Here is a 14732-nt window from a genome sequence, read left to right on the forward strand (position 1 = left end):
AGTCTAGAACTGCCTCAGCTCTGAAATTCAGCATTGTTCTGGGCACCATTTGAGTTTAAATTTTTTGTTTGTAGATATATATCTTTAAATTCGAAAACTTTATTTCTGGAACTCTATCCTCTCCGATACCTCAGAGGAAGACATTATAAACAAATATATGTAAATATATTACATGTTCCTTAATTTGTAAAAATTATTTGCATAATCTCCTCCCATGCTTGCCGTAAAAGGAGACTATGCTTGTCGTTAGAGGCAAGTAGCAGGATCGGGTGGTCAGACTCGCTGACTTGGTTGATGCATGTCATCGTATCCCAATTGCATGGATCAATTCTCATTATGTCGATCACTGCATTGTCATTGTCTATTTACAGACTGCCACCATATAGCTGGAATATTGCTGAGTGCTGTGTTAAACAACAGACAAACAAACAAAGAAGTTCTCCTAATGTACAAGCTCATCAAAGAGTATGCTGTACATTCTAACACAGCAGTGCTTCACGGGGAAGGGGATGTCAGTGTCCCATGTATAATATGTTTTCATCCTCTTCCAGTTCCAACTAGCAATGACATCACACGATTCAAACTTATTGCGTGAGGTACGAGAGTATCTTCAGTCCAACAACGATTCCATGACGTCCAAGCCTGTCCCCCACGGAGCCTACAGTCTGTTCAGCTTTCCCGCGGCACCCAAACATAAATATGATGAGGTGTACCCAGGGATTGTCCTCGGTGACCAGTAAGTCAGGGCAGACATATTGGCCCCTACAGAATCATCTTTTGTTTCACATTGCATCTATCTTTGTTACCTGTCTGGGTTAGAAAAGGTCCCCAACTCTAGACTGGTTATAATGGATTTGGACCCCGTTCCACAAAGCCATCTTAGCGCTAGAGGTGTAACGATACAGGAGGGTTGCGATACGATACGTATCGCGATACAGGGGTCGCAATACGATACGTATCACGATACAGTGTTTACTGGTACAAGCTAAGCCAAGTTGATGTCTTTCTGCTCTCTAAAAGATGTGACAAGTACAGTTAAAGAAGATATAAGGTGTTTATTTACTGTTATAGTAAAGTGTCAGCAATACAGTATGTTTTACTTAAACAACAAACTGGCTTTGAAACTGTTAAACGTATTTCATGTATTTTCTTTAGTATAGTGCGCACCCATGTGTAATGCGCACCCCCTCTAGCGGATTCAATATTTTGGAAAAAAAAAAATTTGAATATTATGCGCAAAAAAAAATTACACCGTGCCCCTTCAGCGAACTTCGTCAGTACAAATTCGAAATTTGAGATAAAAAATCACCAGACATGTTGATTTACTGTTTAAATTGTATTTTTCGTTCAGCTAGGCATAGTTTTATATCCAGGGATTAAGATTACCTTGTGTATTTTCTCGTAAACTAAGCCGGACACAGATATGGATTTGTTGACATGGTATTTCCAGTGTTACGTGCTCGCGGTAATGTCTTTCCATGGGGAAAAAAACATCAAAACTCATTAATTCGTGTATAATGCGCACCCCCTTCTACACAGCTGTGTTTTTTGGAAAAAGATGCGCACTATACTCAAGAAAATACGGTAAGTAAAACTGTGTTATGAAAATATCGTATGTATCGCGATACATGCTTTCCAAATCGATGCATCGTATTGTGGGCTGTGCATCGGGATACAATACTGTATCGCCGTATCGTTACACCACTACTTAGCGCTAAGGTGATCGTAACTCCCATACTTGAACACTGGCTTACGATAGTCGTAGCGCTAAGATTGCTTTGTGGAACTGTACCCAGGTGGTCAAGCTCAGTGACTTGGTTGATAGCATGTCCTTGTACCTCAATGGCTTGGATTGGTACTGGTCCAGACTTGATTATTTACAGGCCTCAGTCACATAGCTGATATATTCAAAGTAGAGATAGTCTATGGACAACAACTTCTTCATTTACATTTTGGTATAAATCCTTATACCTAGCTTGACAATGATATAAGGATCTATACCGGAACGTCGCCTTACAGTAAATAAAGAAGTTGTTATCCATGAATTATCTCTACTTTGTCATCCGTCAAATTCTAAGTAATGCCTATGAAACAAAGCTGGAATATTGTTGAGTATGTCGTTAAACAACACACAAACAACAAACAACCTAACTAGATAACACTCTCTTTCCAATCTCATTAAAATCAGATCTGAGGACATCCCATTACGGGTCACATCAGACCGACCTTTCACCAATTGTGACCAAAAAAATGATTGACAAGAAGTTGAACAAAAGAACATTCTGGAATGGCTAATAGATGGCCTAGATTGTATAGTTTCAGTCATAAACCCTGTATCTCCTGTTTGAATTTTCAAGGTAGCATGATCAGAAAATGCATTCTGACTGTCACTTTCATGATCTGGTAAGCGACACTCTGATTGGTCATATGAAAGGTCGTTTTGACGTGACCCATAATGGGGTGTCAACAGATCTTTGTTTAGCAGTAGCGAGAACTAAGATTTGATTTTAATGAGATTTCTCTCTTTCTGTCCCTCCTCACCCTACCCTTTACCTCATGTGGGCTGATGTTGTCCTTTGTCACCATCCTCAAATGTTTTACGTTTTTTGCTTGATATTCCGGAGCTTGATGGATTCAGATGAAATTATGTGTTTGATTTAAAAATGATAATCCCAAAATGTTTTCCATAATGTTAGAGAGCCAGTGGCCTGAAACTTTATTGGTGTTAAGGTCTCCATATGTAGCTCCAGATAACTTTTTGAGCAATTGAGTTTTTACTCTAGGGTTATTTGGGTTATTCCATTTTTGATTGTGTAACCAATATTTTCTCACTGATCTAGTCATCACCATATTGGGTTTTTCCCAAAATTAGTGAACATTTGAAGATTTTGAAAAAATGAATTAATGTTTTAGATGTATATCATTTGTATATAACTGTTCTAAATATAGGCGTGACTCAGAAAGTAATTAAGCTCGTAATTGTGTTTCGTAAATTAGCTCCTTTGTACGCGTGTTGAAAAAGTTTCATTGGGTATTTACATGAGCTGTTTTTATACATTTGAGTTTTTCATTTAATGCATGGGTTTCTAAACGCAAGTTAATTGAAAGTAATTGGGTTTTGAATATTTAGGGGTATTTTACGCAAATACCTGCTTATCTGTAGCTCTGCCAACTCCCATAATATAGGACCAGCGTTATTGGCCATGTGCTGTGTTGCAGCTCCACAGCCCGGGACAAGGAGGACCTGAAGGCTATGGGCATCACACACGTTGTCAACACCTGCATGGGAGCCAAGTTCAACATGATCGACACCAATGCTGAATATTTCAGTGATGTTGGAATCCAGTTTTTCGGTTTCCCTGGGAAGGACATATTTACCTACAACCTCAGTCAACACTTCGACAAGGCAGCTGACTTTATAGACAAAGCTCTTGCAGACAATGGTGAGTTTTAAAGACTGTGATGATAGACTGGGTTCTCCTGTGATAAGGGAGCTGATTTCAGAGACATAACATTTTGTTTGTTTGTTTGATGATTAACGCCGCACTCAGCAATATTCCAGCTATATGACGGCAGTCTGTAACTAATCGAGTCTGGACCAGACAATTCAGTGATTGACATCATGAGCATCGATTCACGCAATTGGGATACGATGACATGTTTCAACCAAGTCAGCAAGCCTGACCATCCAATCCCGTTACTGTATTTTCTTGAGTATAGTGCGCACCCGAGTATAATGCGAACACCCCTCTAGCAGATTCAGTATTTTGGGAAAATGTTTTTTGAATATTATGCGCTGAAAGAATAACACCAAAACCCTTCAGCAAATTCCGGTAAATGAACCGGTGATGAGAAACTTGGTCAGTACATATTTGAAATTTGAGATAAAAAATCACCAGACATGTTGATTTACCATTTAAACTGTATTTTTTGTTCAGCTAGGCATTGTTTTACATCCAGGGATTAAGATTACCTTTTGTTTTTTCTCGTAAATTAAGCTGGAAACAGCAATCAGCTGTACACATGTTTCCTGGGAATCTACCGGTGATTCGGTCAAGACACGCCCAATGATATAACTTTACAGGATTTTAATGCAAGGATCGACAAAAATTGTATCTGAAACTTTTTTTTACCAGGAATAACATATTCCAATATCATGTTATTTTAGTTGTAGCTTTTACTAAATATATTTAAAATAATATATAACCCTAAGCGAAGCAGCTGATCAAATTTGGAAGTTTTTGTATCAAATATCAGCCTCTGAGCAGGCCTAGATAAATCCCTGTAACTACCGGGGTAATACACTGTTCAAAGTGGCGTTAAACTCCCTCACTCCCTCACTCACTGTGTATCTAAACCTATGTTGTGTTGTACAGGGAAGGTCTACATCCACTGCATGCAGGGCGTAAGTCGATCAGGATCAACCGTACTGGCGTTTCTCATGTTGAAGCGAGACATGCCGCTCAAGGAGGCAGTGAAATTAGTTCGAGCCAAGCGAGAGATTTTCCCAAATGATGGCTTTCTCAAACAACTGTGTGAGCTAAACAGGAAGCTACATGGGAATCCATCTTGATGTCTGCTGAGTCCATAGAAGCCATCTTGATGTCTGCTGAGTGCATGGAAGCCATCTTGATGTCTGCCGAGTCCATGGAAGCCATCTTGGTGTCTGCTAAGTCCATGGAAGCCATCTTGGTGTCTGCCGAGTCCATTGTAACTTGACCATGGTGTACAAACCAACATATCAACCATGTCTACTCCATCATGAGATTCATGTATTTATAGAATATTGAGACTCAATTCCTTTTCTACTCTCTCAGAACTTTGTTCATGGTTGTGTTCTTTGCAATGAATGAGCCTAGTGGTTAAGGCATTTGCTTAACATGCTGAAGACCCTGAGTTCAATTCTCCTTATGGGTACAATGTGTGCCTGGCCATGATAATGCTGGAATATTACTAAAAGTGGTGTGAAACTATTCTCACTCACTAACAATAAATATGTTTCTTATGATGTACAGTTTGTTATTTAATATTTCAGTTGATGAATTTTATGTTTGTAATTCTGATAACCCACTTTGTGAATTTATTTTGTTGCTAAGGTATACTGTGGTATTAAGATTGTAAGCAAATGGAATTTACTTTTTTATGCGATCAGGGAAAACAGAAACCTGTTACCATGGTTATGTCAAGATTTGCGCAATATGCATAACAAATCAAACATTAGTTAGATTGTGTCTTTCTCCATTGATATTTGAAACCGAAGTTGGTTTCGGCACAGTTTTAGTGATGCTGTACACCGGATCCATCAACTTGAAGATGGTGAAATGTGACATTTTGAGAAAATAATCCAACCCCTTCATCCTGGTTATATCTTTTATACTCCAGTATAAAGAGTGTTCATCACAAGTGATATTTAGCTCACCTGGCCTGCTGAAGGTTTGTATGAGTTCATGTCATCACAAGTCATCCGTAGTTTTTGTTGCCCCTAAAGCTATGATTATTGCTGATTTGTGAGATTGTTTGTGTAAATGTTTGTTACTATAGTTACTATAAGGGGGTTCAAGGTTGTTCAGCACCTCAAAATTGGAATTTCAATATGGCTGCCTCAGCAGCCATATTAGAAACCCATTTATTGCCATTTCTCAAATATTTTGTTTGAAATGTATAGAAATCTATATGTGTGGTTAGTAGTGGGATTTTGTTGATAAAAATGTATTATCCCTTAAAATTCTTGAAATTGCCTGCTTCAAAAGTTACAAGATGTTTTTCTTTTTAAAAAATCATGCTCATAGTTTTAAGTAAAAAATATCTGGTTTTGTAACTGTGTATCTATTTTCTCTGTACAAAATCCCAGGGCTGTGGAAATATTGTTGATAATCTGTATCATGTTACATGCTTGTGATGTCTTGAAAGCTGTTTATGTTTTCCTAGGTTTATGACATGGCTCTACCCACTCAAATGTTTTGTCAGTGAAGGGATGTACTGGGTTGTGTAAGAATGTCCTGGGTTATGCGAGGGACAGTTTGTCAGGGGCACAGTGTCGACATATCCTTAGTTTTGTCACAGTGCAAGAATGTCTTGGGTATTGTCAGGGACATTGTGAAAATGGCTTTAACTTATTTATTGTTTAAACTTTATGGATGTGCTCACATAGCATTTCTCCCAACATCTGAGCTTTAATCTTTTGTTGAATGATCTATTGGCATCTATTTTGACATCTTCCAGAGGCAAGGTGTTGACTGACTATAGAAGTCCAGTTTCCACCCTTGACAAACTCACCTGCGGTAATGGAGTTACATTTTGGCTGCACTAATGAGTCTATGCATAGTCCAATCAAAATCGTGTAATGAAATCAGCATCCGGTTTGTAAACTGCTGTGCAGATTTTGGTCGATTGCGGGAACTTTGCAAATATGACCCATGTTATTACAATACAGATCTTGATTATCAACCAGATCGTCATCACTGGGCGCCGCCATTTTTTTGGAACCAAATGCAAGTGGTATCAGAGGTGAAATCTGATTGGTCAGTAGGAGGGACATAGAAGGGACATACCTCGTTATAGCCACTGGTGGCGCTGCGATAGAACCTATAAATTTCAAGCCTACCGGGGCAAGGGTGGAAACTTGACTTTTACAGTCAGTTAACTCCCTTGCCTCGAGAAGATGCAATTTTGATTACTATGTTTAATTTGTATGAAACATATATTGATGAATGTAATTCGCTTTACTTGAAGGTACCAACATAACGATGAGTGATATTTTACAGAAATGTATGTTTTGTTACAGTATTGATATGTTTTTTTATGAACCCTTCAGAGGGGCTGTGTGTGTCTTTGTATGTAGTGAAATTTGAATCTGGTATTTAATCAAACTCATGGCAATACACATCTACGGCACAGGTGGCCTAGTCGTCTAAGGCGCCGCCATTCGCTGTGCAGAGTTGCGTCCCTTGGGCACGCTAGAAACCTATGATCATGGGCTCAAACCCCATTTCACTCCAATTGTGTTTCTAGGTTTATCAGCACCATACCCGTGCTTGTGGGTTTCACCAACGTGATCTGCATCACTTCAGGCTTTCCTCAAACATTAAGCTGACATGTCATGATATAACTGGAATACTGCTCACAGCGGGTAAAACCCAACTCACTCACTCACACCAAGAGTATCCCTGTCAACCGTTGGGTATGGCAGCTGGGGCGTACTGATTTATCACTCGTCAATACATAGCAATACATTCATGGCAAGTTGAAATAACAGTGATTAACATGCTGGGCTGAACTATCGATAGTAAGGACAGACATTACAAAATATATCAGCACTTTGATCACTTGGTTGGCTAACCAAGCAAACATGCCACGCCCAATAACGGACATACGTTTCCTGATTGGCTGATAATACAGTAGGCGGGGTTTGTGTTGCACGATCACTCTGAACGATGTCACTGATGAAGCTTTTTGTGTAAATAATTAAATAGCAGTCTCTGAAGCTATTATGTTTTTACCTATATATTCATAAGGATAGACTTCAGTATGAAATTGTATTTATGGAGTTACTAATGTAAAACTGGTGTGAACACTTTGCGTGAATCTGCTACAAGTATTTCGTATTAAATAGTGTGTGCACCAGTTGTTATGTTTAGAGCTCCATAAACCCCAAAACATATTTTCAAAGTTAGTTATAAAATGAAAAAGTGATTTCATTTACTAGATATTTGATCCAAAACGCACCTTTAGAATGTTGACTTCCATAACTCACGGATCAGTAAACTTGCCCTCAGCATTCTGCTGACTCTTACCATATATAGGCTTTGTCGTGTTGAATAATGCAAGGATACCTATATAATGCAGGACTGTACAGGTACCTAGCGTCTTCAGCAATAGAAAAGTGCCTTCAAATGTCTCTTGTGTAAGGCATAAGGGAAATAACTCTTGACTTCTTCAGTAACATAGAGCAGACATGGATTAATGTCTGTGGTAACACGAAATGACAGTTAACCCCTTGCCAGCAGCTCGGGTATAACTCACAGGTTGTCCAGTTAACCCCTTATCAGCAGCTAGGGCTAAATCTTATGTTGGTCAGTTAACCCCTTGCCAGCAGCTAGGGTGTAAGTCTATGTTGCACAGCTGACTTCTTGTTAGCAGTTGGGGTGTAACTCACATGTTGCCCAGTTAACCCCTAATCTGCAGCTAGGGCTAAATCTTATCTTGCTAGTTAACCCCTTATCAGCAGCTAGGGTTAATTCTTCTGTTGTCCAGTTAACCCCTTGCCAGTAGCTAGAGTATAACTCACATGTTGCCCAGTTAACCCCTTATCAGCAGCTAGGGTGTAACTCGCATGTTGCCCAGTTAACCCCTTATCAGCAGCTTGGGTGTAACTCACATGTTTCCCAGGTAACCCCTTGCCAGCAGCTAGGGTGTAACTCATGTGTTGCACAGGCAACCCCTTGTCAGCAGCTTGGGTGTAACTCACATGTTGCCTGGGTAACCCCTTGCCAGCAGCTGGGGTGTAACTCACATGTTGCCGGTTAACCCCTTGCCAGCAGCTATGGTATAACTCACGTGTTGCCCAGGTAACCCCATGCCAGCAGCTAGGGTGTAACTCACGTGTTGCTTGCGGTTGTAACCAGACGCTGTAGTACACTCCCACTGATTCTCTCCAACAAGTCTGTGATCTGTCAATGTTCCCAGGTGCTCTCTCCTGAGCAGTATCAGGTTTCAGTGTTGTCACCTTTGGGTTAGTTCTTTGTTGTTTTATATCCATTTACCTCTCTTACTCCCGTTTATTACATTTTTTACAAGATGACTAATATGCTGGTTATTAAATATGTTACAACTTGTACTCTTTTTATGAATAAATATGTTTACTGGTTGTCATTGTTAATTGTATGACCATGTGACTTCATGCTTCATGCTGACTCCAATGTCAGGTGAATGGCTTGTAACCCTCCTTGTTGGTTTCAGCAAATAGCTAAACGTTTAAGACCTGCATCACTTCAAACATCCCCACACGTTAAGCCGACATGCCTTGATACAGCTGGAATACTGGTAAAAGTGGCGTTAAACCAAACTCACTCCCTAGAATAATGAACCCTTAAAACCTAGACTTTATACCCGCCTATATATTACCCAACACACGGGTCCGTTCCATAAAACAGTCTTAACGCAACTCGTAACTTCCATACTTTTAACATAAACTTGCGACAGTCGCAGCACTAAGGTGATCGTAACTCCCATACTTTCACATAAACTTGCGACAGTCGCAGCACTAAGATGATCGTAACTCCCATACTTTAACATAAACTTGCGACAGTCGCAGCACTAAGATGATCGTAACTCCCATACTTTAACATAAACTTGCGACAGTCGCAGCACTAACATGATCGTAACTCCCATACTTAGGGTGAACTCCCCGGTGTTTGAAAAACGTTTTTATTACACACAACAAATTATACAAACAATATTTACAACATATTTACAAATACACAACAAAATAAAAATGAATCTATGACACTGTAAATAAAGTCATTCGTTGATTTCTGAAGAGTTTCAAACTTAACGTACCTGAGCTATCACAGTCTAATTTCAGACACAGTTCACTGACAATAGGAACATAACCACGTGCGGCGTAACACACCATTCACTCACATGATCATTTCGGTGATTTCAATATCCATGGGAATTTGAACTTCACATTGCCAGCGTTGTGAACACCTTGAATTGCCAGCGCTGTGAGAACCTTGAAGAACGAGTTCAAAAATGTCTCCCAAATGAAGTTACCTCCGGGATGGCAGACGCACTGACTCGCACTGGCCTCCATCCTCTGTGCATGATCCCGACTTAAATGGTGTCTCGCTGAACTTCAGACGGGGAGCAGGGCCCTGTATACCACATACTTTTTCATTGTGCTGTTTGGATTCTGTATTATGCTTGGTGTTGTGGAACGTCCCCTGTCATCGTCGACGAGCTTTCTGAAAGTCTTTCACGAGTCGCGACATTTCCTGGACTGATTCCAATAACCCTTCTCCATTTGGTGCGCATGAGCCGTGTATGTACCATTTCCGGTCACTGAGGTCCCTCATGTCAAGTTCCACGACGACCTCCGAGGGCTTTAGGGCACCTACGTACAGACACACAAGAATATATAACAAACAAGTAGATATAACAGGGTCGGAAAATAGGCCTATTTTCAGCCATGCGAATAGTAAATAAATAGAGACATAATTTCTGTATATGTAATGTCGAGTTGTGTCCCTTGACTGTAGAAAACACACCTGATATATATAAGTCATTGGCTATTATATGCCAGTGGCGTTGTGGTGGCCCAGTAGTCAAAGCGTTAGGTCGTATCGCCGAAGACACTGGTTTGACACCACATCCCCACCGTACAATTCATGAAGCCGATTTCTGATAACCCCACTTCGTAATATGTTGGTCTGATACTTGTCAGCAGTAATTCACATGGACCATTCTGACGCACCCACCTGGCAAGTCCTGCTTGTTGGCGATCACCACCACCGGCACCCCTACCATCTCCGGCGTACTGCAGATTCCGTGCAGCTCCGATCTGGCTTCTTTTATGCGTAGACGGTCTGCGCTGTCCACCACGTAGATCAGACCTGGGGGTTATTTAAGAATTGACTTAATCATGTTTTGCCATAAAGGAAATATAAACGTAAAGGTCGGTGAGCACAATGTGTGAATACGCATAGTCAACAATAATATCTTCACATACTGCTTGCTTAATCATTAACACAAACACACTGTTGATAACAATATGAAACCAGTGACATCGTCCAGCGCAATTATGCACAAACCCCGTCCATTCTATGATCAGCCAATCAGAAACAGTAGTCTATTAGTGGGTGTGGCCTTTTTTCGACTCGTGACTCGGCAATAACGACCCGTGAAGATCCGGGATAGAATAGGTCTTCAGCAACACATGCTTGCCGTAAAAGGCAACTATGCTTGTCGTAGGAGGCGACTAACGGGATCGGGTGGTCAGGCATGCTGACTTGATGCATGTCATCGTATTTCAACTGCGTAGGTCGATACTCAATCATTGGATTGGCTGGTTCAGACGCGATTATTTACAGACCGTTGTCATATAGCGGGAATATTGCTATAGTGAAACAACATCAAAACAAAACAGACAAGGTGCACTGCGAACCGTGGACCATGCCCTCTGAATTGTGTGGCTCCCCGTGTGAAGTTCTTATATTACACCTACCTTGTGTGTTCAGGTAGTAGTGTTTCCACAGCTGTCTGATCTTCTCCTGGCCGCCAACGTCCCACACCGTGAACGTCACGCCCTTTACCGGACTGACCGTCTCCACGTTGAAGCCGATGGTGGGGATGGTGCACACGCTCTCGTTCAGCTTCAGCTTGTACAGGATGGTCGTCTTACCTGAAACAACACCATCATATTGTGGCAGTGTCATTTCAATAATTTATCTGTATATATATGGTATTGGTTTTAGACAGTGTAATTGGTGTATTTTATTAGATCATGTACGGTACAAGTTTCCAGCCTGATTGCTCCAAGCTGAACTTGGGCTGGCAAGTTCTTTTGTTTATTGTGAGGGGCGAGAGTATTCTTTTTGTCTTGCTTTTAGAGGGCAAGCTTCTATACTAACACAAGCACTAAGTCAGTCTACTATATACAGCTCTCTCTGGACAGTCACGACATGAGAGTCATATTTTGACATGTATTGTGCCCAGGACTTTCACAGCTTCATCTTTACTATAAATCTCAAAAGGTTAGTTTTAATACTAGATTATAAACATTATGTAGGATGTAATATTTGTTTTAGTACAGCATGTATAATTTAAACATTATTTTAGTGTAGATATACTTGTGTGATTTGAGTGTATCTATGTAATTTATGTCATAAGTACAGTAACGATAATAAACACAGCATTCATGTTTATGATTCTCTGATGTAATGTACTATAATATGTTTTTATGATAAAGGCGACAGATATAAGTATTTGTGTCCGCCATACTGTTTGCCATGAGAAATGTGTGTTGTTTATAATCATGAGCATATTACAGCACAGGTAATGTGTATATTTATGTAGGTTTATCTATGACATTCTATTTGAGATAATGTTGGTAGTAGGTTTAGATTGAATTAATATGGCAGTAGATTACTATGTATATTATTTTATGATATTTATATTAAAGTTAGAATGACATGTGTATGTTATTTATAGATGGATCTGAGTGACGTGTGATTTGGCCTACTATCACCTGAGTGCCATACATTCGGTAGGCATAATAATTTAGTTATTCATTGTTTATATTTCATGTATGTATTATATACATCTTGTATATTCAAGTGCATTGATGCAGTTGAAGTAATATGGAAACCATCATATAATATTGTGGTGAATGCATTTTAATTATTATATAAATAACGGTGATAAGTGCAATGTTTTAATGAGTATAATTATTTATTTATTATTTGTTCAATTATGTTCCAGGGTGAATATTGGTATGGAAAATAAATTTGTGGCTTTTTGGTCGCAACTCACCCCCAGCAGGCGTTGGTCTTAACTGTGATATTTACACCACCCTAACCTGCTACAATATTACCGAGACGGGTAACGTTTGTAATGCGACGAATCCACCCACTGATAATGCTCACAGCGCTACATTATATTCTACCTGCACACTGGTCACTAATATTACCATATTATTGCTGGGTGACATGGGGTTTAAAGTCGCGTCCAAGATTATTGCCCATATATAGCGACGAGCATGTGTATACGTATGTGTGTGGCTGCTTGTACTAGTCCGGACTGATGCCGATGTTATAGTGCTAGCACACTGAGATAACATACCACGTCCCTACCTATAGCATGGTTTATTTACGAGAGTATGAGTGAGTATGGTTCTACGCCGCTTTTAGCAATATTCCAGCAATATCACGGCGGGGGACACCAGGAATGGACTTCATACATTGTATCCATGTCGGGAATCGAAGACGGGTCTTCGACGAGCGAACGCTTTAACCTCTAGGCTACCCGACCGCCCGCACTAGAGTTCGAAGTTCTGATTAAACAGATGAAATGTTAAGCCCTGTTGACAAGTGGATCAATGCAAGCTTAATAACTCCACAACAAAAAGGTATTTAAAGTTGAATACCCCACCCTTCCATCAATACAAAAGTGTTAAAGCACTACATTTTGAATCAGAAATAAAGAATAATAAAACATGGTATATCCCCCTCCATCGTGAAGATCCGGGTTACAATTGATCTTCAGCGAGCCATGCTTGTCGTAAAAGTCGGCTAACGGGATCGGTGGTGGTCAGTTTCGATTATTTACAAATCGCCGTCTTATAGTTATATTGCTGAGTGCGCCGTTAAACAAACAAACAAACAAAACGTACACCCCCGAGGTCTCCCCATGCCTACCTGCTGCATCCAGTCCCAGCATCAGGATCCGAGCTGGTTCCGATGAAAACTCACTGTAGATCTGCATAAGCCGTGATAGTAACAAACCCATAGCGATATCACAAAATATCACCTGAACACGATGAATGTTCCTTGAAATGTGTCCTGTTCTGTAGAAACAGTGTTTACAAGTGAATAACAAAGAGTTGTATCACAATTGTCCTTTCCCACTCTGAATTATCATCAGCTATTATCCCAAACGTTCTTTGTCTGACTGCCTCACGTTGATATGAACAGACACACCACTGACAACCTGATATACTTCAGATTCAGGAAACCAGGCGGCGAAATATACAACACGCAACTTTGCCCTATCAATTTCTGGCCACGTGGAGTTCTAAAAATAGCTCACGCCTGCGATGTGGATCGCGACAGGTTGGCGAAAATGACGTCACACGGCTATCGACACAACAAACTGGTCACGTGATTGTAGTCGACGCACAATTACGTGATCTAATTGCTCAATACCGTAAAGTTATGTTGTGTATACATTTATAGAGGTTACAGACAGACAGTTTAGTCGTATATGTGGCCAAAAGACCAATAGTACATCATGTTTACATTAAGGCGTTATAACTGTTACAAGGATGGCACCTTAATATAAGCTGTACAAGTAACAAAAGACATTTGTTCACAAACAGACTGTTCTCTTGTGAAAGATATGATACAATAATAGAGATCGCTTAGATCATAGACTATCGTCACCAGTCTGCATTAGTATCAGAAACCCTTCAAACGAAGGCCTGATTACAAAATACTGGGGTAAATATTTTATTCTTATGGTACTGTAGTCTGAGCAAATCATCAACACATGAAATTCATCTTCTGTGGGCCAGGAGTATGTTCTGTTTCAGGAGTTTTGGAAAATCACAGTTATACATATTGGATATGTTTAGTCATCTACCGTCTTAAATATGTATGTGTCTATCTATGTGTGTTTTGTGTGTTTTGTGTGTGTGTGTGTGTGTGTGTGTGTGTGTGTGCGTGTGTGCGTACGTGCGTACGTGCGTACGTGCGTGTATGTGTGTGTTTAAATTTAACGTCGCATCGGCATTATTTCAGCCATATATCGATGAGAACAAGTTGATATAGACACAATTGAGTCACGAAGATATTTTTAAAAACAAATTTGTCAAACATATTTGGGCATAACAACAGTAAATCTAACAATTTCACGTTAATCAATATTGCTCCATATAATTATATCGTACATCACGGATTCCTTTGTGCAATGTGCTTATTGTTCCAAATTTTAAAACACCGTTTTGAGGTTGCACA

The 14732-nt window shown here is 40.0% G+C and overlaps 2 protein-coding genes across 2 annotated transcripts; one reads left to right on the plus strand and one right to left on the minus strand.

The window, feature by feature from the left end:
• Window positions 1-539: 539 nt before the first annotated feature.
• LOC139445711 (dual specificity protein phosphatase 3-like) lies at window positions 540-8857 on the plus strand. The gene is made up of 3 exons (XM_071226917.1): window positions 540-736; window positions 3220-3443; window positions 4377-8857. Exons 1-3 carry the CDS (start codon window positions 564-566, stop codon window positions 4571-4573), a joined length of 594 nt encoding a protein of 197 aa, XP_071083018.1. The 5' UTR covers window positions 540-563; the 3' UTR covers window positions 4574-8857.
• A 674-nt stretch (window positions 8858-9531) lies between these two features.
• LOC139445720 (ADP-ribosylation factor 6-like) lies at window positions 9532-13605 on the minus strand. The gene is made up of 4 exons (XM_071226928.1): window positions 13416-13605; window positions 11225-11401; window positions 10479-10613; window positions 9532-10114 (listed from the first exon to the last, which is right to left on the minus strand). Exons 1-4 carry the CDS (start codon window positions 13504-13506, stop codon window positions 9948-9950), a joined length of 570 nt encoding a protein of 189 aa, XP_071083029.1. The 5' UTR covers window positions 13507-13605; the 3' UTR covers window positions 9532-9947.
• Between the last annotated feature and the right edge of the window lie 1127 nt (window positions 13606-14732).

This window comes from Haliotis cracherodii, unplaced genomic scaffold (assembly GCF_022045235.1).
Source record: "Haliotis cracherodii isolate W230 unplaced genomic scaffold, xgHalCrac1.p SCAF_10, whole genome shotgun sequence".
In the NCBI taxonomy this organism is placed as follows: Eukaryota; Metazoa; Mollusca; class Gastropoda; order Lepetellida; family Haliotidae; genus Haliotis; species Haliotis cracherodii.